Source organism: Drosophila yakuba, chromosome 2R (genome assembly GCF_016746365.2).
Source record: "Drosophila yakuba strain Tai18E2 chromosome 2R, Prin_Dyak_Tai18E2_2.1, whole genome shotgun sequence".
Taxonomy (NCBI): domain Eukaryota; kingdom Metazoa; phylum Arthropoda; class Insecta; order Diptera; family Drosophilidae; genus Drosophila; species Drosophila yakuba.
The window spans coordinates 3,369,137-3,395,245 of NC_052528.2; the positions used below are offsets into that span (position 1 = coordinate 3,369,137).

Sequence of the window (26,109 nt, forward strand, 5' to 3'; positions counted from 1 at the left end):
TAGATTGGTATTATTTATAGAACTTAAAAGAAATATTGATAAAAGCTTTATATTAGATCAGGTTAGTTTCATGTCGCCAACCAATCAATAAATTTAGTATGAAGTTCGAAATTTAAACATTTAGCTTTAGAAATGCTTTAGAAAAGTTCGTTTTTGCTTAAAGAACACAACCCATAATTGAACCGCACTTTGAATTTCACTAAGCGAAGTTTGTTACAACATTTTTGGCACGTTAAGTGAATCCGCATTTGCACATTCCCGATTCAATCAGTGGCACTTCTTTGTTCTTTCGTATCACATTGTTTTTTAAAGTAATTAAAGCGTCTTAGTCTGAATCAGGAAGCTCCCCCCGACCGCGTCATAATACACATGGCCAGGCGATGTCAATCCGGCGCAGCCAGGAGCAGCAACATAAAGATCACAACAGGAATAAGTCCTTTTAATGGCCGCCACAAAGATCGAAGACCAGGGAATGCAAGAGCGGGCGGTTAGCAAATTAAAATACAACAAGAGAGAACGCTATAGTCGAGTTCCCCGACTATCTGATACCCGTTACTCAGCTAGTGGAAGTGCGAAGAAGAGTCTTCAACACTGACGTTTTTGGCGGCTTGTGGGCGCGGCAAAAAGTTTTTCTGCAAATCGATAGTAATTTACAGGACCCATACAAAAATAAAAAAATATCAAAACACCTTTCAAAAGTGTGGGCGTGGCAGCTTTGGGCAGTTTGTGGGCGTTAGAATGGGCGTGGTAACATGAATCGACAAACATGCGCTGCTTCTATGTCACTGGAGTCTGTATGTTTAACCTCAACTTTCTAGCTTTTGTAGCTCCTGACGTTCATACGGACGGACAGACAGACGGACATGGCCAGACCGACCCGGCTATCGATCCTGATCAATAATATATATACTTTATATGGTCGGAAACGCTTCCTTCTCCCTGTTACATACTTTTCAACGAATCTAGTATACCCTTTTACTCTACGAGTAACGGGTATAAAAATGGCGACATGGGACTTACGAGCCCAATGCGGTGGCGCTAAATCAAACGATGAACACAAAATTGCCATAATGGCGACACCAGCGCCATTGCAGTGCGGGATCTGGGATTGGAAATCCGGGGCGACTCTAATTATATGGGTAAATTGCTGGCGCACGCTCCAAAATGTTTAACATTAATTGAGATCTCGCTGGCTATTTGCAAAATGACCGTCTTACCATCGCGCGGCACAGAAGCTGAAAACGTTCATCACAAGTGCCAATTTGGCCAAGTGAAGACCAAGCCGAGAATCCGCTCAATGAATTCATATATACAGCAAGAGATGGGCGAACAAAAGTCGGTTAGGTCACGATTATGAAGCTATTATTTAGAAATGGTGCCTGAGAGTTTGCCGGTCTTTGAGGCTATTCTACGTCTACGTTTTATTAGACGCTGCATTCCGCCATACGGACGGATGTATCTCAGTAAAGGCGATTTACCGGCGGCATTTTAAATTTTGACTTCATCCAGCAATTCAAACATTCTTCGGAATTACCGAAGAATTCCAAATTCCGGAATTACCAATTTCTATGTTAGTGTTTTATGATCCTTAATGAAAGTGTTTAGACCAAAACAAAACTGTATTTAAATAGAAAATCATAATATTTAAACTCAAAACTCAGTAACCTATTATTTAATACCTCAAAAATCATAATCAAGGTTCTTATTTTGTATTCTTAAAAAATATTTTTAACTCAAAAAATGTACAACATTATTGTTATTCTATCAATAATCCGATCATATCAATGTAGCCGATTAACGCCACAGATAGCACTGTCGATCAACAAAGCGTCACGACGCGTCGTTGATGCGATTGGATGGACGTTTTTTGATTTCTAAAATGCCCAAGGGAGTCAAATCCTGAGCACCCGGATATTCGTTCGCTGATTAATTAAGTACCGTATATACTTCATTTTCAACCCCTCAAACGTCGAAAGCAATTCTGAAAGAGGAAACAATGGCGATTTATCGATGTTCTGTTTACCTCTGGGTAGAGCCGCCCTTCTTATGCGGCAAGTTCTAAAAATTGTCAAAGACCCCGAAGCGAAGAAGGATTTGAATAACATTAGGTTTTCAAAAATCCAGGATTTTTTGGATTATAGCGACATGTCCTCCCACTTTTCGGGTAAAAAGCTCCTCAAGAAACAACCAACTAAAGAACGAAATCGAACTGCTTCCATTAATTTTACAGTCTCATTTTGACTGACACTGTTATGTCCCCCCAAAAATGTTTTCTTAATAGTTGCATAAAAACTTTTATCTTGTATTTGATCACAATGTTTTCTTATCCAATTTTATATCTTTTCGCCTTGGCATGTGACAGCCCCAACAAGGACTCGTGTTTTCGGATGTAAGGTTTATCCAGTTTCCATTCCACCTCCGATCAGCAGAAAGAACCAGTCTTTTTAAGGAATTTAAATGGCGCTTTCTGTTTTCTATCCTAAAATGGTAAAAACGGAAGGGAATTTTCAGTACAAATTTTTCATAGAGCAACTTTCAATCAAAATCAAAATTAAAAAATAATTGTACAATACACGAAATACTCTATACTACTGTTAAATCTTCTGTGACAATTACCTTGAAAAAGTAGGCCTAACGGCTTGCTGAAGGGCCGGACCAACTGAACGCGGCAGGAATCGTGTTGGGCCAAAATATCACCACCACTGCAGCGAGTATTTTAACATTCTATACAGTTGTTAACACAATCGTCAGTTTGCACGGCAGATTCTTCTGAACATATCGATTTCTTTGGCCAGTTAAAACAGATCACGTCCGCCATAATTTTACAGACGGATTCAACCAGTGGCTCCATCCGTGGCTTTTTGACTTGAATCTCGGTTCACCAGGCCAAACCCAAGGCCTGAACTCAAAACCCCGACTAGCGCTGGAGAGGGCATTTGGGTTCGGGGCGAAGGCAAGGCGCTGACAAACCAAAAAATGTTGAAAATGCGTTTTGCTCGAAACAACGAAAACAAGGCAAATGATTCGGTTTCGCTTTTCGTATCAGCTCACGGACTTAGGCGGTTTTCTCCTTCTTTACGCAGAATTGTCGCAAGGCCGCCAAGGAGTTTCCCCCGGAGCTGAGGTTCTCTGGGGATTCTGATCCTCCGGCAGTAGCTGCGGCTGCTAACTTTGCTTTGGAGTTAGCCCCGGCGCCACTGCTACCCAAGGAATCGAACATAGATGACAATGCGTTGAGCGAATCACTTGGATACTTCTTTGTGCTTTCCGAACTCCCATCGTAGGATTTGTGGCTAGAAGTGGGTGATTTAGGAGTTCCTGATCTCTGACTTTCGGCAGGGCTTTGAGGAGGTAGCAACCTAGTCTGAGGACTTTCGGCCGAAGGCGGTGTCTTCGGGGAGCACCTTTCCACATTATTATTGTTATTGTTAGTGGCACTCCTATTAACCACAGCTGTCTCTATTTTGGATGACTCGTCGACTTCATTTTGTTCATCAGCAAATTCAGACTTGATCTCCATATTAATAGGTTCCGATTCCGTCTCCCTTTCTTGCTTTATTGCTGGCTTTGACGACTCCTCCTCATGCCCTCCCCCTTGCTGCTGTTTTTCGGGAGTCGGTGCACCCAATCTCGGCCTGGCTTCTGCACTGCACTCACTGCCACTCCTTTCGCTGCTTGTATATCTATAGTGCTGATAGTAGGGATCATTGGTATCGATCAATGGCTTGTTGTAATCAACAGTTTCATCGATCCCCAATCGTTTCAGTATGCTGGAGGCCACGGGCGAGGTGTTTTTGGTGGATGAGTTGGATGGACTGCTAGCTGGCAGGCTGGCGTGTCTGGGTGGGGTGTCAAAGCTGGTTGTAAACATCTGCTCAATGGCACTCAAAACAGAAGAAGCCCCTGGAGCCTTTGCGCTACCGCCGTTCTTTTGCTCCACTAACTCTGGGGACTTGTTTTTCGTTAAAAGTTGGGCAGTAGCAACTTTGGCAATTTCTTCTGGGGCTTTTACCCCCGTAATATACTGCCGCATGCGTTCGGCAAAAAGAGCGGCATCGTTTTTATCGCCTCCCCCAGGTCCCAAGCCGGGTTTTCCTTGCACCGATGATTTTTCGTTTGAATGATCTTCCTGCGTCGTTCCTGATCCGCCCTTCATTTCCAAAAGTTTCCGTACAGGCAGAGATTTCTCGCGCTTTTTTGGAGTTGGTCGCTTTCGCGCTCCTGCAGACTGTAAGAGCGGTTCAGCATAGTGATTGTTCTTGGCCATGTGGTTGCTCAGATCACCTAAAGAATTAAAGGCCTTATCGCAAACTTTACACGTGAGGACTGCACTGAGGGTGCGACTTTCTTCGGAACTCAGACTGTTGTGGCTTTCCTTGGCATCTGAGATGGCATTGGCATTCCCTGATTTGATAGATATACTCTGCTCCTGCGATAGGATATTCGTGTAGTGCTGGGTCTCCTGCATGTGTTTTGTCATTTCGCCTAGAGATCGAAAACTCTCTCCGCAACGCATGCACTTAAGGATCTGCATGGCCTGCTCTACACCCTTGCCAAGCCAAACGTTCTGGCCTCTAACCAATTTTCGTGGTAGTGGCGTGGGTGGATCGCCTCGATATTGGAATGCATTCTTCACATTTGCCGATGGTGAGTGATTGGAGGCGCTTCCTGAACTGTGCTTTCGGAGGTTATGATTCTGCGGCGGTGGCGGTGGAGTTGGATGGTGTGGTTGCGGCTGGGGATTGTTACTTGGCAGATTACCAAAAGGTGGTACATTCACTCCACAATGCTTACTGTCCTTCATGTGAGTGGTCAGGGCCTCCAGAGTGGGGAAACTCTGCTTGCACCACACACACCTAAACACCGAACTGGCCACACCCTTATTTTGCCAGTGTGATTGCCAAATGTTATGCCTCGCTTTGGTCACTGCGCCACTACCAGCACCACCGACTCCGGACCCTCCTCCCGATTCGGAATTCTGTTTGGATGTTGGTTGAACCGGACTTTTTGGTGGCTGAGATGCTGCTTGTGGGGTTGTGGCCTTGGAGGAGTACATTTTTTCCTTGGTGCCCATTCCACTCGCTCCACCCTTTACAATATCAGACATCTTTTCTAGCGGATCCATTACCAAATCGTTTTTGCTATTCCAGTCGGGGAATTGTCCCGCTCGGAAAATATTGGCGGCTGCCACAGCGGCAAGATAAGGATTAACTCCTGGCAACAGTTGACTGGCTGAAGGCGAAGCCACGGAATTTGCGGGTGGGCTATCTGACTTGAACATTTTCTTAACCTGAATGTGACCAAGTTGAGGTTCCGATTCGTGACCACGTTTCCGGGTTCCTACGGAGAGATCAAGTGGATTGTTGGCACCGTCATCAAAGTCCTCCTCCTCGCCCTCGGAAGCAGGTGGTTCAGCCGATTCCGCCCTTCCATACAGATTGGTGCGAAAGTCCAGAGCTTCCGAATTATTACTCGATGTAGTGGGCGAAGCCTGTGGAGGAAGTTTAAATGGAGCCGCCGCCTCATTAGCCAGTGGGAGTGGCAGCCGTGGACCCGCCCCAGCAGCTGCAGCAGCGGCCAAAGGAAATCCATACTGCTGGGCGGCTGCTGCAACCATGTGCAAGTACGCCTCCATTGAGGGCGGCTGGGCGGGCAGGGACTGCGGAACTGCCGGAAATGATGAGTGTAGTGTGGTGGGCCCTTCTCCGGGCATCACTCCGGTGGATAGAGTGGCTGCGTCTAACCTATGACCTACTCCGCCGCTGGCAGCACCACCACCATTCTCTGAAGAGTTTGAGTCATGCGATGGACACCGTTCGCTGGAATTCGCCGACTCAGTGGAACGCGGACGAGCTGTGGGCAGAGCGCTGCAAATACAAAAATGGTTATATACATAATTAAATTAAAGTTTATTAATCTTTAAAAATCTAAAAAAAGAAGTTAATCATTTTTTGCACTTTTCATAGCTTAAAAAAATAGAGACTAGATGGAAAAACACGTGATCAAAGATATGACATGACGAACACATTATGTCAAAATAAGAACTCCTAAGAACAATAGGTACGTGTTACTACAGTAAAAATCATACATTTGGAAGCTACAGGAATAAAACGCGACTTCTAGATTGACAGAAGTGTACCTATGTATATATACTGATAGTCCATTAGGTAGAAAAGGATTGAATTTCAAAAAAATAACTAGTAGTAAATATAAATGCGGCAAAACCCAAACCAAATACAAAATAAAAACCAACAAACAAAAGCCTTGATAGGGCTTTATAGGACTAGTACATGTTTAACAAAACGTATTGACCGTTAAAAACTTTTTTATTTTACTATTCGCATTCGCCACAGTCAAGCAATTAAGCTTATCGTTGAGATCAATCAGCAATCTGTCACCTCTAAATAGCTGAATTTTAAAATAATTTGAGCGACAAAGCTATCTCTCTTCCTTTTGTCAACCGACTTTCGCAGGACAAACATTTCTCATGATGAGACCGGTAAATAAGCCATCAAAAGCATTGGAAATCATTATAGATCGGTTTACCTTTTATTTCGCTTCGTTCTGTGCTAAATCATTAGTCGGACAGGGGGACCTACAATGCCATCAATGGCCAAAATATGTCAACATTTCGATTTGTTATTCAAATTTTTGAGCGCCATAAGGCAAACGCGAATAGAAAAAATAAAACTATTTCGCAGAGAGCTGTGGTTAAGTATTTTACTCGGTTCGAGGGATGTAAAAATTCAAATGAAACAATGGCGATTAATTCGAGACTTTAAGCGTGCGTTATGAGCAATGCGGATCATAATCAAAAATACGAATCTGAGAAGAGATTTAAGTGTTTGACAAACTTGGAGGCAATAATCGTTTAGACGACCGACCACAAATTCCTCAGGGTTTGAATAAATTAATTGGGCTGCTAAAAAATGTGCATAAATAGAGATGAAAAAAACAAATTTTATTGCCCTCGTAGCAGAGAAAACCAAAAAAAAGAGAATAAGGAAATTATTTACCATCAAAGAGACTGAATCTCTAAACTTTATTTCCTTGATTTGTTCAAGTGTGTAACATTCAAATTAAAACCACTTATGATTTTAATAGCCCCGATTGTTTGCTTAGAAAATATTTCACAGAATCATAATTCAGCGGGTTTCGTATAGCTTATTTTGAATGATTGCCTGATTAGCTTTGAAGTATATGCAAAGGTTATAAATTGTCGATGATAGCTCTATATAATAACTATGTATTTGTGTGTGTGGGCGTATTGTGCCTTGCTGTTTGGGTTTGCATTTGAGTCGGGCGGAAATAACCGAACTTAATCAATAACCACAGTTTATGGGGTCTTTTTTAGTCAAAGATTCGGATATCAAGTATTTATCATGTGCTTTTGTGCGACGAACGATCATTCACCGAAAAAACATTTTTTACCGGCATTAAGTTGTTTGATTCGGAGGAGTTTTGTCACTGGGCCCTTTCAGAAAGTCAGTATTTAATTGATGGATTGTTTACTAACAAATCCGGCCTAGCACAATATTGATGGCATCTTAAGGAACGTCGAAACAAAATCTGAGCTGCACATGGCAGCTTATTTGGAGCTCAGTTACCTGCCAGGTGACAGCATATCAAAGATAGTTATTACACGCACTGTGCAATCACTCACCACTAATTAGCTATCCAGATTGCAAGGGGCGATTAAGCCCGCATACAACCCGCTCGTTTCCCCTTTATTTTGCTACACTACTATGAAATACTTGGCAACAAATTTTCCCGCAAGCATATCATAATCTGAAATCTCGTTATTCGATTAAGCTTAAATCAAAATGATTTATACGCAACTCCAGCAAGTGCAGTTAATTACAAGTTGAAATGTCTCATTAATAATCGAAAGTTACATATTGATATGCACCCGTAAAGCGAAGGCTAACTAAAACTGTAGTTGTAATTATAAGTCTGATATGGGAGACTTGTTTGGAACTAAGGTGAGAATAAAAACAAGAGAGAACGCTAAAGTCGAGTTCCCCGACTATCTGATACCCGTTACTCAGCTAGTGAAAGTGCGAAGGAGGTCTTCAACACTGACAGTTTTTGGCGGTTTGTGGGCGTTAGAGTGGGGGTGGCAAAAAGTTTTTTGGCAAATCGATAGAAATTTACAAAGCTAATACAAAAATGAAAAAATATCAAAACATTTTTCAAATGTGTGGTAGTGGCAGCTTTGGGCGGTTTGTGGGCGTTAGAGTGGGCGTGGCAACATGAATCGACAAACTTGCGCTGCTTCTATGTCTCTGGAGTCTGTATGCCTAATCTCAACTTTCTAGCTTTTGTAGTTCCTGAGATCTCGACGTTCATACGGACGGACAGACGGACGGACGGACGGACGGACGGACGGACAGACGGACATGGCCAAATCGACTCGGCTATTGATCCTGATCAAGAATATATATACTTTATATGGTCGGAAACGCTTCCTTCTGCCTGTTACATACTTTTCAACGAATCTAGTATACACTTTTACTCTACGAGTAACGGGTATAATAATACACTGAGTACGAATATGAGCTGACCGATCAGAATTTCATTACATTTAAAAAAGGTAACTTAAACTAAATAATTCCGACAATCACTTTAATAGTAAATTTTTCTTCAGAAATATATTTTTATAGCGAATACTTAACAACCGAAGATTCCTTTCTAAGTTTCTGCAAAATGAAGGTTAGAAATAAAAGAAGCCCTATTTAAACTGACTACAACCCTTCATTTCCTCTTGAACGAAATCCGACGAATCCGTTAAGGTAAATGAGTAAATATCACTAAGCACTCACATGCATCCGGAGACTCAACCACACGCACACGCACACGCCAGCGGCAAATTGTGAACATAAATCTCGCCCGTAATAGGCGCACACGGGGAAAAGGAAGGGGGTGCAGAATGAAAAGATGGGAAGCAGAGCGTAGCGCATTTTGAGTTTTTCACTTTTTCGCATGATTTATTCAATTCGGCTACTTCATCGCCTTGGAAAATCTTTAAAATTTGTATATATCTGCATGCGAATCAAACGAGAACGAGACAATTTGTCGCACTTTATTATTAATACACCCCGAAATACCCTCGCCACCACAAATGTAGTGTCATAAAACACGTTTTCAGCCTTCAGTTAATTTGCTCAGACTCAAAATACAGTTCGAGTGCAAGTGTGAAAATATATCACAAACTTGTTTAATCATAATTTCAGAGAACACCCAGATACAGATACACAAGCGCTTACCCAAGTCAGTATCCCATCATCGAACTATAGCGATTTATTTTGTTATTTTCAGATTTCCCCGGCCCCTCCCTGCGGCTCCCTTTTTTCGTCAAGTTTAGCTTTTTCCCATCTGAGGGAGTGCAAATCACCGTTTTCGGACTCGTATTCGGAAACTCAGTAGTCTTGGATTGGCGGGTGGGTGTTGTGATATATGGGCGCGCTATTGGCGAGGTGCTGAATTTATACAGACAGGTGTGCGACCACGCCGAGGTGCCGATGCCAATCATTAAATGCCATGGAATCATACATTCTTCATATATTTTTTATGCCGATCTGGCTGAGAGTCTACAATAATATTTTAATGGGAATTGAACAATTTCGGAATAATAAATCGGAAGTTAATTTTTGATTTTGATTAAAACGGTTTTATATTCAATACATTTGGTGTATGGTTTATGTCATTTTTTTTTAATCATATTTAGCCTTAGGCCAGATATGTGAACGCACGTACATACATAGCAAAAAAAAAAATGTACTGATTAATGATTAGTGTTAAAATTTAATATGTGAATATTTCGAATATTCGTCACTTTTAGTCTAGAATTTAAAATTTAACTATGTCAGAATGAACAAAACTTTAATCCCCTGCATCTAATCGTAATAAAGGTGTGACCCAAATGGTCCATTTGAGTTTTCTGTAATCTAAATCATTCACAGTGAATAGATAGTTCTATGGAAAATAATTGTCCATATGACACTTACCCGGCATTTAGCGCCTGTCTGTAGATCTCGAGCATCAGAGCCTCGTGCAACATTTTGAAATTTTGCTGAATTTCGACGGTTTGTTGGAACTCGGATGGTTTTTTTTTTTTAACAAACAATAAGGATGTCAGTTGGATTTCGGAACAACTTTAATTTGACACAATAACCATATAATCTATTGTTTTGCACTTGGTACGTTATCGTATAAAACTTGTTGTTGCTGGAGCGTATAACTTTAATTATTTTGTATTTTTTGGATTTTATAATTTATAAACTTTCGTATGTCAGACAAAAATGACGTTTCGAGGCGTTTGTATTTTTAATTCCTAATTTGTGTGGGTTTAAATTTAATTTAGTAATTGCATTGAATCGTATACTTCGTTAATTTGTTTGTTGATTTAAGTAACTGGTTTTACATTATATATGTAGTGTGGATTTGTTGAGTTAAATACCGTTTAATGTAAATATATGCAATAGTTTATCTTTAGTTTTGGTAATAAATATATTTTTGTGGTATATTTTATTTAACTTGTGGTAGTTTTACGTATACTTTGTTAAACCATTTGTAGTTGTTTCTCGTGTGTTTCAGTCTTGATCGAGCATCTGCGTTTGAAATTATCAAACCTCTGCTTCATTGACTAGATATGATGATGACGCCCTAAAAAACACTCGTTCTATCCTCCCCCAAAAGCGCGTTTTAAACTGAGAATTCACTGTTCTGGCGGAACCGCGGGTCGCGATGCGTGCGTCTTCTCATCCGGAATCGTCGTCACTACTCGAACGAAAGTCCAAAGGCGATTGAATTCCGTTGGCCGGGTTCCTTCGTCACTAGCATCTGCTGCGGTGCTCTGCCGCTGCGCTGTTGCTGCGCTGCCGCCGCTGTCAAGCTGACAAACAACAACAGGGCGCTGCTGCTCTGCCGTCACTGATTGATACGGATGAAAAAATGAAGCGACGCGACGGACGCGCAGCGATTGGAAGCTGCGCTGCTGTTGACGAGCAAACACGAAGCCCCCGTTTTGGCGACGGCAATTTCTGATTCGATTTTGCGTTCAGGCGACGGCTGCGCAGTTGTGTGTGTGCTGTGTGTCCCGTGTTTGCCACCCACACCCTTGCAGGACAGCTGGCTGTCAGCGTGATTAAATGTGCTACTCTCTCGCTCGCACTCGCCGACTGAGCCGAGAGGCTAACTAATTACCGTACGATTTTTTCAGATGCGGCGCGCGGCCGAGCTTTTTCGCACGATCGTACGCAGTAACGGTTTCTTGTCGACTGACTGACACTTGGTGAAAAGAAACCGACTGGTAGCCAAAAAGTGAGCGCGAGAGAGAGAGAGACAAGAGAGAAACAAGAGCGCAGATGCAGGGCTGTCTTTTCCCCTTTGCTGGCAAGTGAACGATTGGAACTGAAACAGGGGAAATTTCGAGGAAAAGAGATGGCGTTGTCGGACCGCTCCATCTCGCTCTCTCCAAAAGTGTGGGAAATCTGTTTTGTCGTTTCGTCACCCTTCTTTTGTCCCTATTCCGAATCCGATTCCATCACAATTAAGATTTATGACAGTTTAACACAAATGCTCTCAATCGCATGCGCCGTTCTGCTCGCAGGCACTCAAACTTTGGCTGTCCCTGCTCTGTTTTTATTTCTTTGCAAAACAAACAGTAGTTGTTGCTCTCTGAGCTTTCGTCCTCGTCACTTTTGGACTCTTCCCTCTCGCTCTCCTTTCTTCACGCCCTCTGCTGTCAACTTTTGTTCGCCTTTCTGTAGCATCTTCGTGGATTTCACTCCACTTGACATGACGTTTTCTTTTAGCTTATTTCGTTTCGTTGCATTGCTGTGCGAGCGAGAAAGAAGGTGAAAACGTGGAAAAGTGGTTTGGGGCAATTTTCACTTGAAGTCAACTCATTCCACTTTTATTTTTGGGTGCCAAAACAATTAAATTAGCGACAGTCCGCCCGTTCTGTCCTCTGAAAATGTGCCTAGATGCCGCGATTTTATTAGTTTAATGCCATGGTGTCTATGCATGTACAGCTGCGAAAAAAAAATAGCAGCACTTGCCCAGTAAAGCTTTGAATAAGTCTCCTACCTACATTTTAGGGCTTAAAAGGAGCTGAAATACCTTTTTAGAAAGGTTAAACAGCTCACTTTTTAGAAAATAAGAAATAACTACAATTGTTTTATTTATTCTTATCTTAAATGAGGATCTTTGTTAAAAACGACAAAATTAGGCGAAAAATAAAATAGCACCACTTCATGAAAAATGCTTAAATTTTCCATTTTAAAATTGATAGTAAAAAATTCACTAATAACAAATGTTTGCGTGCTAAAACTACACCCATCCCACTAATTTAATATTTGGTTGGGTATCCCTTATTACCAGTAACAGGATCGCAACGTTTTGGCAGGGAATCAACCAGGTCCTGGCACCGTTTTAAGGATATTTTGCTCCAAGACTCCTTAATTATACCCAAAGTTATTCGTTGTTAGATGGCTTTGAAGCTACAACTGCTTTTCTCATATCTGACCAAGAATTTTTTATGGGATTACGGCCTGGGGACTGTGAAGGCCAATCCAAAACAGGAACAGATTAATTTTCCTGCTGGTGTACTTGGGGTCATAGTCTTGTTAATAGTTTTCGGAAAAGGGTAGCATCATCGTCACCAAAATATCCACAAGCACATGTTGATCCATTATGGTTTTTATCCATGGTATATTATGGTATTGCCCCAACTACATAGTACGAGAAACAAGCCCATACCATTATACAGGATCCTTCGTGCTTAATTGCTTCTACTGTGTTGTTTGGCTTATATTCGGTGTTCCTAGGGCGCCTTACATTCGATCAAGATCCATTGCCACCAAAAAAAACCACCTTGCTCTCATCTGACAATAAAAAGTTCGTCCATCTTTCGCATGGCCAATTTAAATGTTCCTTGACGAACTTAATGCGCTTGGGTATGTGTCTCCCATTTAAACAAAAGTACTTTCCTTAGACTACAGCCTTTTAAACCATGTTCCCTTAGACATGTGTGAACTGTTTGCACTGTTGCGGATATGTTGAGATCCTTTTTCAGTTCGGTAGGAGCTTTAAATGGATCCTTCTTGCTCTCGGGCACTAGCCTTTTGATGAGATGGGTGCCCAATGATTATGTTTTCCCACTTTTTTCGGGATTCTCGTTGTAGGTGATTGCATTTCCTATCATTTTGTTTTAGCATTGAAGGATTAGACCAATATTTTTGTGTGATTTTCCTTCAGAAATTGGTTTTTTGACCATGTCACGTTTATCTGAAGTGCAATGTTCTCCTCGTCCCATTTTATTAATTTTTTTTGAGGTATGTTTAAAAAATAATACAAATGTCAAGTTTTATAACCATAACCAAAACAAAACGCCGACAAGTATTGAATATTTAAAAAAATAGATAGTGCTGCTATTTTTGTTTTCGCCTCATTTTAGACCTTCCTGCCAAAAAAAAATTATAAAAAATAAAGGTATGGACAATTCAAATTTTTTTCTTCATTTTTTGATGGGAAAAATATCTAGCATTATGCGAAAAATCTGTATTTCGTAACTTCGGTACCGCAACCTTAATTTATTTGATCGAGAATAAAATACGTAGTGGTGCTGCTAAGCTTACGCTTAATTACCTAATTTTTATTTTTGGTCAGAACTATGTTACCTTAAAATAATTATTTGCATATTTACATATTTATGTACGTATAATTTAGTATCTTTCAAAATAAATTTAACACATTTTATATGCAATAATCAAAAAGTTATCAAATCTTTTGATTATCCCTTTGCAGAGGATAAATTGATTTCAGTCCGACGTTTGCAACGCAGTGAAGGATCAGTCCAGTTTTTTCGATATGCCAACATTTTGGATATAATTTTCAAGCCAAGATAACACGGATTCCAATTTAAAACTTTTCAGTGTGCAATTGAATTTCATGAAGTAATTTAGTATTGGACCCATACTCAATACTTTTATTACAATGTTTCCATTCTAAGGTTTTATTTTCAATGGTTCGCAAATTTGGGGTTATGGTCCATTAGTGGACGAAAAGCACACATTATCGAAATCCGAACATTAAATCTGGGGAGGCATAAAACTCGGCATCAGAGGGCCTTACTTAAGTGAAAATGACGAAAAACTGGTTCGGTTTTTCTACTTTCTGCCGCTGGTTTTATTGTTCACTGGATCTTCATCCAATGGGAATCCTTGCTGCACTTGTTGCTTCCAGAACGGGCTCCGTTATAGGCTGAGGAAGGAATCGTTAAAGATTTAACGATCCACCAATTAACCGATAATAATCAAATCACGTGAATCCACTTGAGTCCTAAAGAGTATCTCCAGTATCATCCCCATCGGAGTCTTCTTTGTACCCTTGGCAATAAATACTTTTACGATTCGATGATTTGATTTGGGAATCTTTTTTAAATATTATTTTTTCTGCCTTTACTGTGACAGAGAGATCTCTTCGCGATGGGTCATCTATTGATTTCTCATCACATTAATTTTTTATGTTTTTGATCATTAAAATTTGTTTGATTTATTATTAATTGGAATTCATTCTGCAAACTATATTTTTTTCTCATTTGCACCGTGCTTAGCTTATAAGAAAAAATCATTATTATTTGTTTTAGTTTAATTCAAAATCTTCAGCTATTCAGCAAACACTCCATAGAGTGCAAAATAAGTTATGATATGGATGTATAATAAAATGATCAACAGTACATGTCTCTATGTAAAAGAAAATTTTAACCTTTTGATTTATGTGCATAAAACTAAAAAAAAATGAAAACATTTTTTAAAAGTGTGATCGTGGCAGTTTTGCGCTGCGTCTATGTCCCTGCAAACTGTATGCTTAATCTCAACTTTCTAGCTCCTATAGTTCCTGAGATCTCGATGTTCATACGGACGGACTAATCGGCTATTGATCCTAATCAAGAATATAAATTATGGTCGTAAACACTTCCGAATTTTCAACGAATCTACTCTACGAGTAAAGGGTATAATAATGGGAAATCACGAAGGTATAAGAGGCAGTCATCAGATATAAGACAATATTCGCCCACGAATAGCGCAATGATTGTACCGATTGTGCATAAGTTTTTTTTTATAACCGCAGTTCTTTGGATTTATTTCTTTCAGCCAACGCCATCCAATTTGAAATTATAAAGAGTGGTAAGTCTCAACCAGCAAATATGAGCTTAAACTTAAATATTACTCTGATGATATATGAAATATTCGGTTACACAAATATATTATAATGATCCATAGAGCGATCCACTTTTGGAATTGAAGAAAATATATTCGGTCACTTGATAAACTTAAGTCTCGATTTGATTGCGAAACTCGTCTGCGATTCTGGCTGTGATCATATTTATTCATTCGATAAATCAATCAAATAAATTACAATTAGCAAAAATCATAAAACTCAATAGCACAAAGAGCGCCCATAAATAAAATCCATATAAATATGAGAAAGCAAAAAGCGGCAGCAAAAGGAAGACAATCAAAAGAGACTCACATAAAAGCTTAAGAAGTTAAGTTGTTAATTATAAATGTGAAATTTATAGCGCCACTCTCCGCCAGAAAAATTCCACAAATTGATCATTCCAGATTTTCAAGCGAATCTTGATGACAACTCGAAATCGAAATCTGGTTTTCTCGGCCTCGGTTTCTCTTAATCATTATTTTGAATGGAACAATAATACAACAATTTGGCCGGTTACAACAAATTTTTATACCCGTTACTCTCTCTTGTTTTAAATTATACAGAGGCAAATGTTTTACTTGAATTTCTATCAGTGTCGTTACTTATCGCACACTGTATAAATTTTCAAACAGCCGGACACAAAAAACGACAAGGAATAGTAAGGGAATCAAAGGAAATCGAAAGCAGATTTGAGGACTAGCATATTTTTGGCATAAAACTGATGTTAAGTTTGTAATGAGGTTACATTGTCGGGTAAAATTCAATGGTATGGCCCTTATAGCTTTAAGTCTTTTAAATAATCTGCAATACACCAACCAACACTGCCAAGATTTGCGAACGCAAATTAAGGATAAAACAAGAGAGAACGCTATAGTCGAGTTCCCCGACTATCTGATACCCGTTACTCAGCTAGTGGAAGTGCGAAGAGTCTTCAACACCGACAGTTTTTGGCGGCTTGTGGGCGTTAGAGTGGGCGTGGCAAAAAGTTTTTTGGCAAATAGATAGAAATTTACAAAACTAAAACAAAAATTAAAAAATATCAACACATTTTGCAAAAGTGTGGGCGTGGCAGCTTTTGGGCGGTTTGTGGGCGTTAGAGTGGGCGTGGCAAAAAGTTTTTGCCAAATCGATAGAAATTTACAAGACCAATACAAAAATAAAAAAATATCAAAACATTTTTCAAAAGTGTGGGCGTGGCAGTTTTGGGCGGTTTGTGGGCGTTAGAGTGGGCGTGGCAACATGAATCGACTTGCGCTGCGTCTATGTCTCTGTAGTCTGTGTGCTTAATCTCAACATTCTAGCTTTAGTGCTGAGATCTCAGCGTTCATACGGACGGACAGACAGAGGGACGGACAGACTATTGATCCTGATCAAGAATATATATACTATATATGGTTGGAAACGCTTCCTTCTGCCTGTTACATACTTTTCAACGAATCTATTATACCCTTTTACCCTACGAGTAACGGGTATAAAGAAGGCACTACTTATATAGTTTTCAGGTTGGATTAACGTCTCCACAAGCTCTATCGCTCTGCTATCGAAAATTAGTTAAGCCGAAATATATGTACGAAAAACTGGGCGCTGCAAACCTATGAGCGGTTCTGTTAAGCTTTACTGGATCAATCGGCAGACTGTACGGTAAATTAAAAGTCAACAAAGCCGATGGACTTTTAAAAGGGGAGGTGGGAGGTCGACGGATCAGCAAAAGGGATTTTAGGACATTCTGAGGTGGTGTGCTTTAAAAGTGGACTCGAAAGTTTACGACTCGCTGTTGAAGCATTTGCTGAACTCAAAACGCTCTTCCTCTGACCAATGCTAATAAACCATTTTTACCTAATGGAAACGATTCGCGGTAGAAAAATCGCTGAATTTATATTTTATTTAATGTTTTCAAGGGCCGAATTTATTTACCAAAGTATATTTCTGCAGATTTAAACACTCATGTGAGGATGTTTTAGATTTGGTTGTTAGGGTTAGTGAAAACTTATCCCAATTCCGGTGTTTAGTAAAATATTTACTGTTAGCATTGTAAAATATAAACAAATTGGTATACCGTCCAAAAATGGTAATTTTACTCTAATTTTTACTTTAAACAGAGTCATTTTAATAAGCCCCGCCACTCACGCAACTTCAAGTTTCCGAGCCGAATCCGCATCGGTGGTAAGCCATCAAAAAAAATGAGCAAAATAGCATCCCAATCGGGATTCACATCCTCGAATCCAAGCGTCGATGAGATAAAGTTGTTGGCGTGCTGCGCCTGCGTCGTTCTTTGAGTTCGCCAGTTTGCTTTTAGTCGAGTTTTATTCGGGACTCGACTTGGATTGCTTTGTTCTTGGCCCAAGCGTTATTTATGAGAATCATTATAAAGTCGCCCATTTTATTGGGTCGCCCTCGAATAAATAAGGTTCAATAAAGTTGTTACTTTATATTGACACGCGCAGGCGGCAATCGCTCGTCACATTCGGCGATCGAGCCTTTCCTGTGGATCTCCGGCCTGTTGTTTATTTATGTGAAAGTCTTGAGAAAAAATTTCCCCCTCGAATTCTGATGCTGCCCAATGTCGTGTTTAGTATGTTTGTAAAATTTGAAAATGTCTCCAATATGTTTGGATTTTTATCAAGGCCAATCTGGTTACGCCCCAGAATCGGGCATGCTATGTCTGTAAAAATGATCGTGAACATATGCCGGTCCGATCTTTACGACCGGGTTCATTCTGAACAACCTCGAAAATTGTTAAAATATTTTTATTGAATGCTCGCCTTTATGATGTCCCCTTCAAACCAAGTTTGTTAACCAAAGTTGCTTAGCACGCAAAATGAAGCATAAATATTTTATGGTAAGTCAATGCCTGGGAGATTGAAAACTAAAAACAATTAAATGGATTAATAATGAACTTCATATTTTATATGTATGAAGAGCTTAACTCATGAAATCAATGTTCACTTAAAAAAATATGAATGAAAAAGAAATATAAATAAAAACAAGAGAGAACGCTATAGTCGAGTTCCCCGTCTATCTGATACCCGTTACTCAGCTAGTGGAAGGGAAAAGGAGAGTCTTAAACACAGTTTTTGGCGGTTTGTAGGCGTTATAGTGGGCGTGGCAGAACGTTTCTTGGCAAATCGATAGAAATTCACAAGACCAATATAAAAATGAAAAAATATCAAAACATTTTTCAAAAGTGTGGGCGTAGCAGCTTTGGGCGGTTTGAGGGCGTTAGAGTGGGCGTGGCAAAAAGTTTTTTTGGTAAATCGATAGAAAATTACAAGACTAATACAAAAGTGAAAGAATTTCAAAACATTTTTCAAAAGTGTGGGCGTGGCAGTTTTGGGCGGTTTGTGGGCGTCAGAGTGGGCGTGGCAACATGAATCAACAAACTTGCGCTGCTTCTATGTCCCTGGAGTTTGTATGCTTAATCTCAACTTTCTAGCTTTAGTAGTTCCTGAGATCTCGACGTTCATACGGACGGACAGACGGACGGACAGACGGACATGGCCAGATCGACTCGGCTATTGATCCTGATCAAGAATATATATACTTTATATGGTCGGAAACGCTTCCTTCTGCCTGTTACATCAACGAATCTAGTTTACCCTTTTACTCTACGAGTAACGGGTATAATAAATAAATATAAATTTATCATTAAATAATAAATATATTAATTTCTTTTTCTGGCTTATTAAATTGTGTTCTTTGCTTCATTTTTGTATTTAAAGTGAATACAATTTTACAAGTTCTCCCGGGCGGAACTGTAGAACTTCATACTGACCAAACACATAACTATTTAACAATAAGCCTTTCTTTTCGAGGCGGAAACGTATGCGCCAATAATACACTAGATTTAGTGGCTGTAATTTGGACTCTGCCATCAGCCATGAGCACCAAAATATCTCTGGTTGTGTGGCTTGGGGAGTTGGGAATCGTCCAGTTAAATCCACCAATAGGGCCGCCAATTATCAAATCGATAAGAGCAAAGGGAAAATATCACGTTGGGGCCGATTCCGCCGGTCATAAATATGACGTCAGCCGCGGTTTGTTTTGGCTGTTCGGTCAATGTGCCAATAGCGTCAGATGCGAATAAAGTTGCGTGGAAAGCAGGTTCCCGGAACGAAGCGCGGATTGAATAGGAATAGTAGGGATGTCCACCCCATTTCCTCGAGCGGTGGGTGGGTGGTGGGCGCCAGTGGAGCGGCAACAGCTCAAATGTGAAAGCGGCGCGAAACCCTTTGATCACCGCTGACTGGCCTGACTGGCTAATTGGTCCTAATGTGGGCGCTGCCTCTTTGTAATTGATAACATGCACAGGTATATCTTTATATGGCATTTGCTAGCGGCACATCCATCAACGGTCTTAGTGCCTTAAACCACTTAGTTTGCCTCGTTTGTTTTGGGGCTCTGCTCCTCAGCTGTTTCTTTGCCTTTGCTGACCAGTGGCCAAAGCCTGGCGAGGGTTTACCGCAGCTGACCGCGCTTTGCCGCCAGCAAAAGCCCATTGATCGATTGTAAATTTGGCAATATGCCGCGCACAGGCCGGTTTTGAGGGATTAATTCTCGATTCGGGCCTAACTCGCATTATGATGGATGGTAGATGGATCACCGACGATCGCTCTTTCATTTAGCGAGGTTTGGGTTTCGTCCGTTTGGAAAATTGATTAAGCCACGCGTTCTCCTTTTAGCAGGTGATATTTTGATATTTTGGCTACCACAAAAAGCGGCGCTAGTTACTCGATTTCTCCGACCGGCGTTCCCCAGCTTGATTGATGTCTCCAGAAAAAAAGCAAGTGCCGAGGCCGGTGAGTTTATAAAACAAAATTAAGCAAATAAACTGTCTCGCGGTGACGCTGATGTATGAATGGGTTATTGTTTTAAGGTTGTGCCGTTATATGTGGGTGCACGTATAAACACGAAGCTTTAAGTGGGTGGTGGTGGTGGGAGTGATTAATTTACCTGGGCCATTCAATACAATTGAAATCGGAGGTATTTACCAGTCGTGTTATTTAGTGTTGTACCCGTCCTGGCGTTCTCCATAAATTTATGCGTTCTTTCGTGCTTAGATTCCGCTTCGAATTATAAAATGCTTAAATAGGCCAATGGATTTACAGTTTTAGATATTTGATCAAGCACTTAACCTTAAATATACCGTATTACCGTTATAATACAGACAAAAATGAACCAAATACATACAGGATAGAATTATATTCCTAATCTGTCTATCATTCTGTCTGTCCCCGCCGTATCAGCTTGGGATGTTTTGCCACGCCTACTCTTACACCCGCAAACCGTCCAAAACGATTAAATTGTATAAAATTCTTTTATTTTTCAATTTGCCCCAGCTATTTCTGTGGCTATGCTAATTACAAGCGGCAAACAGTAACTGTTTACCGAGGAAATCGACTTCTGTGTTTGTGTTCACTTAATGTAATAAATTATTATTTTGTTGTCTATTATTTAAATATTCGCTGGGCACTGATGACCTAATAAAAAAATGGACAGTGCGAAGAAGGTGGTTTTCCATTTCCAAAATTCAACGCACTTGTGATACATCAGCTCGTAATAAGGTCTTGGCAACATATTTATTTTCACTCGCGGAAACCACAAACATGCAACGTGTTTAAAGTTTTGGTTAGCTTCGAGTTTAATGCGCTTTTAATGGGCTTGAGCTCTAGTGACTCCCAGGAATTTTAGAGTGGGCCATAAATACCAGGAGCATTGCTCATAAATCTCTCAGTGATTCCGCTGGCTAAACCGCTAGCTATTGGGTGCTTAGGCATCTTTCGATATTTGTTTTGATTTCATGAGGCACTGCTGCGCATCTCAGGGATATTATATACCAGCTAGCATTCACCATTTACTGCTTACAAATACACTTCATTCCCATACCAAGAAATGGGGCAAATGTGTTTTTGCTCCCCACATATCAAAACATCTGTCAGTCAACGCTCGCAGCCTGACAACAATGTTGAGATACAAATTATCTAAATTGTATCTGTACAAAGCAAATGCATCTGGTGGATTTGTTTGTTTGTTTCTACTTGGATTTTCCTCTGCCGTCTTCTCCTGCTAACACTTCCCCTCGCCGACGTTGACTTCTTGATTGGCCCAGCGCTGAATTTTCTGTGCCCCGTCGCGTAGCTATTCATTTTCCACTCTAACTTCTAGATCTCCAGCAATTACTCAGTGCTGGCATTTCAAGTCGAAACGGACTCGTGGTGAGAGATTTCAAATTAAACATTAAACTGACAGATTTATCAGGTATTAGACTATACATTCGTTAACACTGAGCTATCGCACTCTCGGCCCTAAATTTTCAATATACACACATATGTGGTTTTAATTCCAGTTCTGAGTTCCAGGCCCAGCAATACGCAATCACGTAATTAATGTGCAAGCAGTTCCAGAACGGCCGCGAAAGTCACATTGTTAAATGGAAGAGTGTACGAATGAAAAGAGTTTTATGATCTGATATTAATCACAGCAAACTAAAAAGGGTGCTAAAGCTGCAACTCTATTTAACTTAAAATTGATAAATAATTTAAAATTAAACGAAAAAGAGGTGGGCGATGGCAAATTAATAACATATAATAACTAGAATACTATTCGCCAAAGGGAGTGGTTGTTTCCCGTGATGAAATGATTCGTCGACCCACTTAGTTGGCTATCTGAATCTGTGGGTCAGTGAGCGCTTAGCCGCAATCATCCATCAATCAAAAGTGCTGGCGCATTTCGAAGTGTCTGACTGGTGAGCTGCCTCCTTTCCCGTTGCGTGTTTTTGGATGACGCAGCGCAGTTGCCGACCCCCTTCATGCGTAGGTTCGCGTCATAATCAGTCGGAGACCCTCCGACATTTGGCCAACTGTCGAGCGATCGATCAATCAACTCCCCATCAGTTGAAACATCAAAAAAGTGAACTGAGTCGTTTTCCAGAGCTTTTTACTTTTTTACGCTGATTGATAGGAGAATGAAGCTAGATAGTTTAAGGCAAATTTACTTAGCCGCATTTGTAACAGTTTTAATTTAGTTCTTATCAATATAACCGTTACTTGTAGAGTAAAAGGGTATTCTAGATTATTTTAAAGAATATTTATTTGATGAGGAAAGTGTTTTCGGCCCTATAAAGTATATATATTCCAAATCAGGAGCACCAGGCAAGTCGATATAACAAAGTCTGCCTGTCTCTGCCTTGTTCATTATACCCGTTACTCGTAGAGTAAAAGGGTATACTAGATTCGTTGAAAAGTATGTAACAGGCAGAAGGTAGCGTATCCGACCATATAAAGTATATATATTCTTGATCAGGATCAGTAGCCGAGTCGATCTGGCCATGTCCGTCTGTCCGTCCTTCTGTCTGTCCGTCTGTCCGTATGAACGTCGAGATCTCAGGAACTACAAAAGCTAGAAAGTTGAGATTAAGTATACAGACTCCAGAGACAGGATCTCAGGAACTACAAAAGCTAGAAAGTTGAGATTAAGTATACAGACTCCAGGGACATAGACGCAGCGCAAGTTTGTCGATTCAGGTTGCCACGCCCACATTTTTGAAAAATGTTTTAATATTTTTTCATTTTTGTATTGGTCTTGTAAATTTCTATCGATTTGCTAAAAAACTTTTTGCCACGCCCACTCTAACGCCCACAAACCGCCCAAAGCTGCCACGCCCACACTTTTGAAAAATGTTTTGATATTTTTTCATTTTTGTATTAGTCTTGTAAATTTTTATCGATTTGTCAAAAAACTTTTTGCCACGCTCACTCTAACGCCCACAAACCGCCCAAAGCTGCCACGCCCACACTTTTGAAAAATGTTTTGATATTTTTTCATTTTTGTATTAGTCTTGTAAATTTCTATCTATTTACAAAAAAACTTTTGGCCACGCCCACTCTAACGCCCACAAACCGCCAAAAACTGTACTTCGCACTTACACTAGCTGAGTAACGGGTATCAGATAGTCGGGGAACTCGACTATAGCGTTCTCTCTTGTTTTATTATTTATGTGGCCAACTTCTAGCGCTAAGCTGGCTGTTAACATTATTAATGTTAACATTAATACACATTAATAATATTAAATCTCAAAGGGTGGCATACATTTTGTTACGTATTAAATAATACTAAAATGCGTTTTAGTTTAAGGTATAACACTGCGCACATTCGGGAGTACATAGAAATATTAATTAAAGGTTATTGCTAAGCCTTTAAGTATCCATCAAATTTAATGATTTGGCAAATGTGGAATTTAAAACGGTCTTTGAGGCCATTGAGAATTATTTCACATGTTGCACACATAAAATAAAAATTTATTTTATTCATTTTTCGCTACCACTTAAAATGCAAAAGAACAATTTATGAAAGTATAGGAAAAAAGTAAAAAAAGTGAAGAGGAAACAAAGACTAAACACACGCACACCACCTAACTGATGGAATGAATAAATGAGCGGGGAGGGCTTGCGCACCAAGCAGGAAGCATAATTTTAAATTTGTATTACCACCCAGAGCCCAATGAGGAGCAGCAACAAAGGAAACCTGAATATTTTCCACTCTTCTTCCAACTCCCAAGTTTCCCAAACCGACGTACCACCCTCCACAACACCCATTTGCTCTCTAAATGAAATGCTCAAGTGTGCAAGGAATTCTGATTTTTGCCAAATATCCTCCCTCACATCGCAATTGGAATTTTTCCCTCTACAATTCCGTTCGTCATGTAGTTCGCTTGCAAATCAATTTAATGTTAGTCATTTTGCTGCTAAGTGGGAATTTTTTTGAAATTTCATCAAAACCCGCTCCTCCACACGGGCTCTTTCTCCACTTGCCGCATTTCTCAAACATATGCTGCTCTAGGGAATTGGCTGCACTGAAGTACTTTTCCAGAGACGAGGAGACGCTTTTCGCATCTGAGCGTAACACATTTGAATGTAAATTTGCTCAGACGCCGTTGCATGTCCATGAATTCTATCCGGCCCTCCTGCCACAGGACGTTTTACTTGCCCTTAGCTGTGTTCAGGCACGGAGAAAAACAAATATTGTATTAAAATGCTGGAAAGCAGCTAAAACGCATAATAGTAAAATTTTATGATATTACCAGCGTGAGGAAAACACGTCAGGCAGTTAGTCAAATAACGTAGAAAGAATATGTGCTGCTGCCCGGAAAACGCGAAGAAAAGAAAACACAGAGGGACAATGAAAGTTTAGATGACGAAAAACTGGAACTGACAGCACGATCCGAGCAGGGAGTTAAGGTCGGACGTAAGACATATATATGCACAAAGTTTTCCGGATTACAGAGCTCAACAGAAATCAATAAAATGGGAGACAAAAATATGTTCACTATCGAATTGATGAAATCTTTCAGATGAAAAAAGCGTTATCATCCATTTGTTAATTTCCTGGTCACAGAATTGCCAATAAGGCGAGTTGGTTGGGAATTTTAATAAAAATGCAGTATCGAAAAATATTAGTCATAAAAACCAAATTTCTCTTGCCACAGGTTTATCGTGAACTTATAAACTATTGGAAGCTGGCTTTTGAATATGTTTACCGACCATTTATTTATACATTTTGAAATTGGTGATCGTTTGGTTTAGTATGATACATATGTTTATTTCCCATATTATTTGCGTATCATTTAATAGGATGGCTAAAGCGGTCTGTAAAAATGGGAAAATTGAAAAAAGGTTTCCTGTTGCAAAAAAAAAAAACAAGAGAGAACGCTATAGTCGGGTTTCCTGACTATCAGATACCCGTTACTCAGCTAGTTTCCACTTCCGTTCGAAGGAGAAATTTCAACACTGACAGTTTTTGGCGATTTGTAAGCGTTAGAGTGCGCGTGGCAAAAAGGTTTTGGAAATATTTACAAGACTACCAAATATGTGAAAGAATAACAAAACATTTTTTAAAATGGGCGTTTCAATATGGGTCAACAAACTTGCACTGCGGCTATATCTCTGGACATGCTTAATCTCAACTTTCTAGCATTTATAGTTCCTGAGATCTCGACGTTCATACAGACGGACATGGCCAGAACGACTCGGCTATTGATCCTGATCAAGAATATATATACTTTATATGGTCGGAAATGCTTCCTACTGCCTGTTACATACTGTTCAACGAATCTAATATACCCTTTTACGAGTAACGGGTATAATAAAATAAAATCAAACGCAAAACAAGCGAGAAAACTTCAAATTGATAAAAAAAAAAAAATAGAACAGTTTGTCGGTGGAGGAGTGACCGCCAATTCAGGCGAAACGCATTACCACACTCCAGCCCTATAAGAAAGTTCAACTACAGGACCCCAACAATTTAAGCTGGGGCGTTAAAGCAGTACACTATTTTATTGGTCAAAAATGATTTTTTATTTTCAATTTTCGTCTCAGTTTGAAAGTGGAAATAAGAGTATCGTGTTGGACGAATGGTGAAAGCAATTTGATTTTGAATACGTTATGAGGCGCAAAAAAAAAACACTGAGTGCAAACAATTCGGAAAGAACCGTAAAAATACAAAAATAAAAGCCGAAATCGAACATGGCCTGAAAGCATCAATTCCGCATCCAGATCCCCGGAATAAAAGGGTTCTCCTTCTAGTGGCAATTTTCTGATTGTTTGGCAGCCGCACTAAAAACTAATGATTTTTTATATGTTTGTTCAATGAATCGTGCAAGCATTGAAGCCCTTCCGAAACCATTCAACACAGGATCTTTTTGATTCTACTGCACCTATTGAGAGAAGAATTACGAGTGCTTATAAATTGGAGAACATTAAAACGTTTGCTTGAGCCAAACACCCTTTTAGTCTAAGCACAGCCAGATTTAACAGAAGAGGCGTTGGGCTGAACAGTTGTAAAACTGTTTTGCGTCATTGAATTAAAACCTACTCTCCAATGTCAGCTGGT

General features: G+C 40.0%; 1 protein-coding gene across 1 annotated transcript; it reads right to left on the minus strand.

Moving 5' to 3' along the window:
- Positions 1-2,281: 2,281 nt before the first annotated feature.
- Positions 2,282-11,275, minus strand: LOC6529196 (protein teashirt). The gene is made up of 3 exons (XM_002090167.3): positions 10,008-11,275; positions 2,617-5,867; positions 2,282-2,479 (listed from the first exon to the last, which is right to left on the minus strand). Exons 1-2 carry the CDS (start codon positions 10,058-10,060, stop codon positions 3,056-3,058), a joined length of 2,865 nt encoding a protein of 954 aa, XP_002090203.1. The 5' UTR covers positions 10,061-11,275; the 3' UTR covers positions 2,282-2,479; positions 2,617-3,055.
- Positions 11,276-26,109: the final 14,834 nt, after the last annotated feature.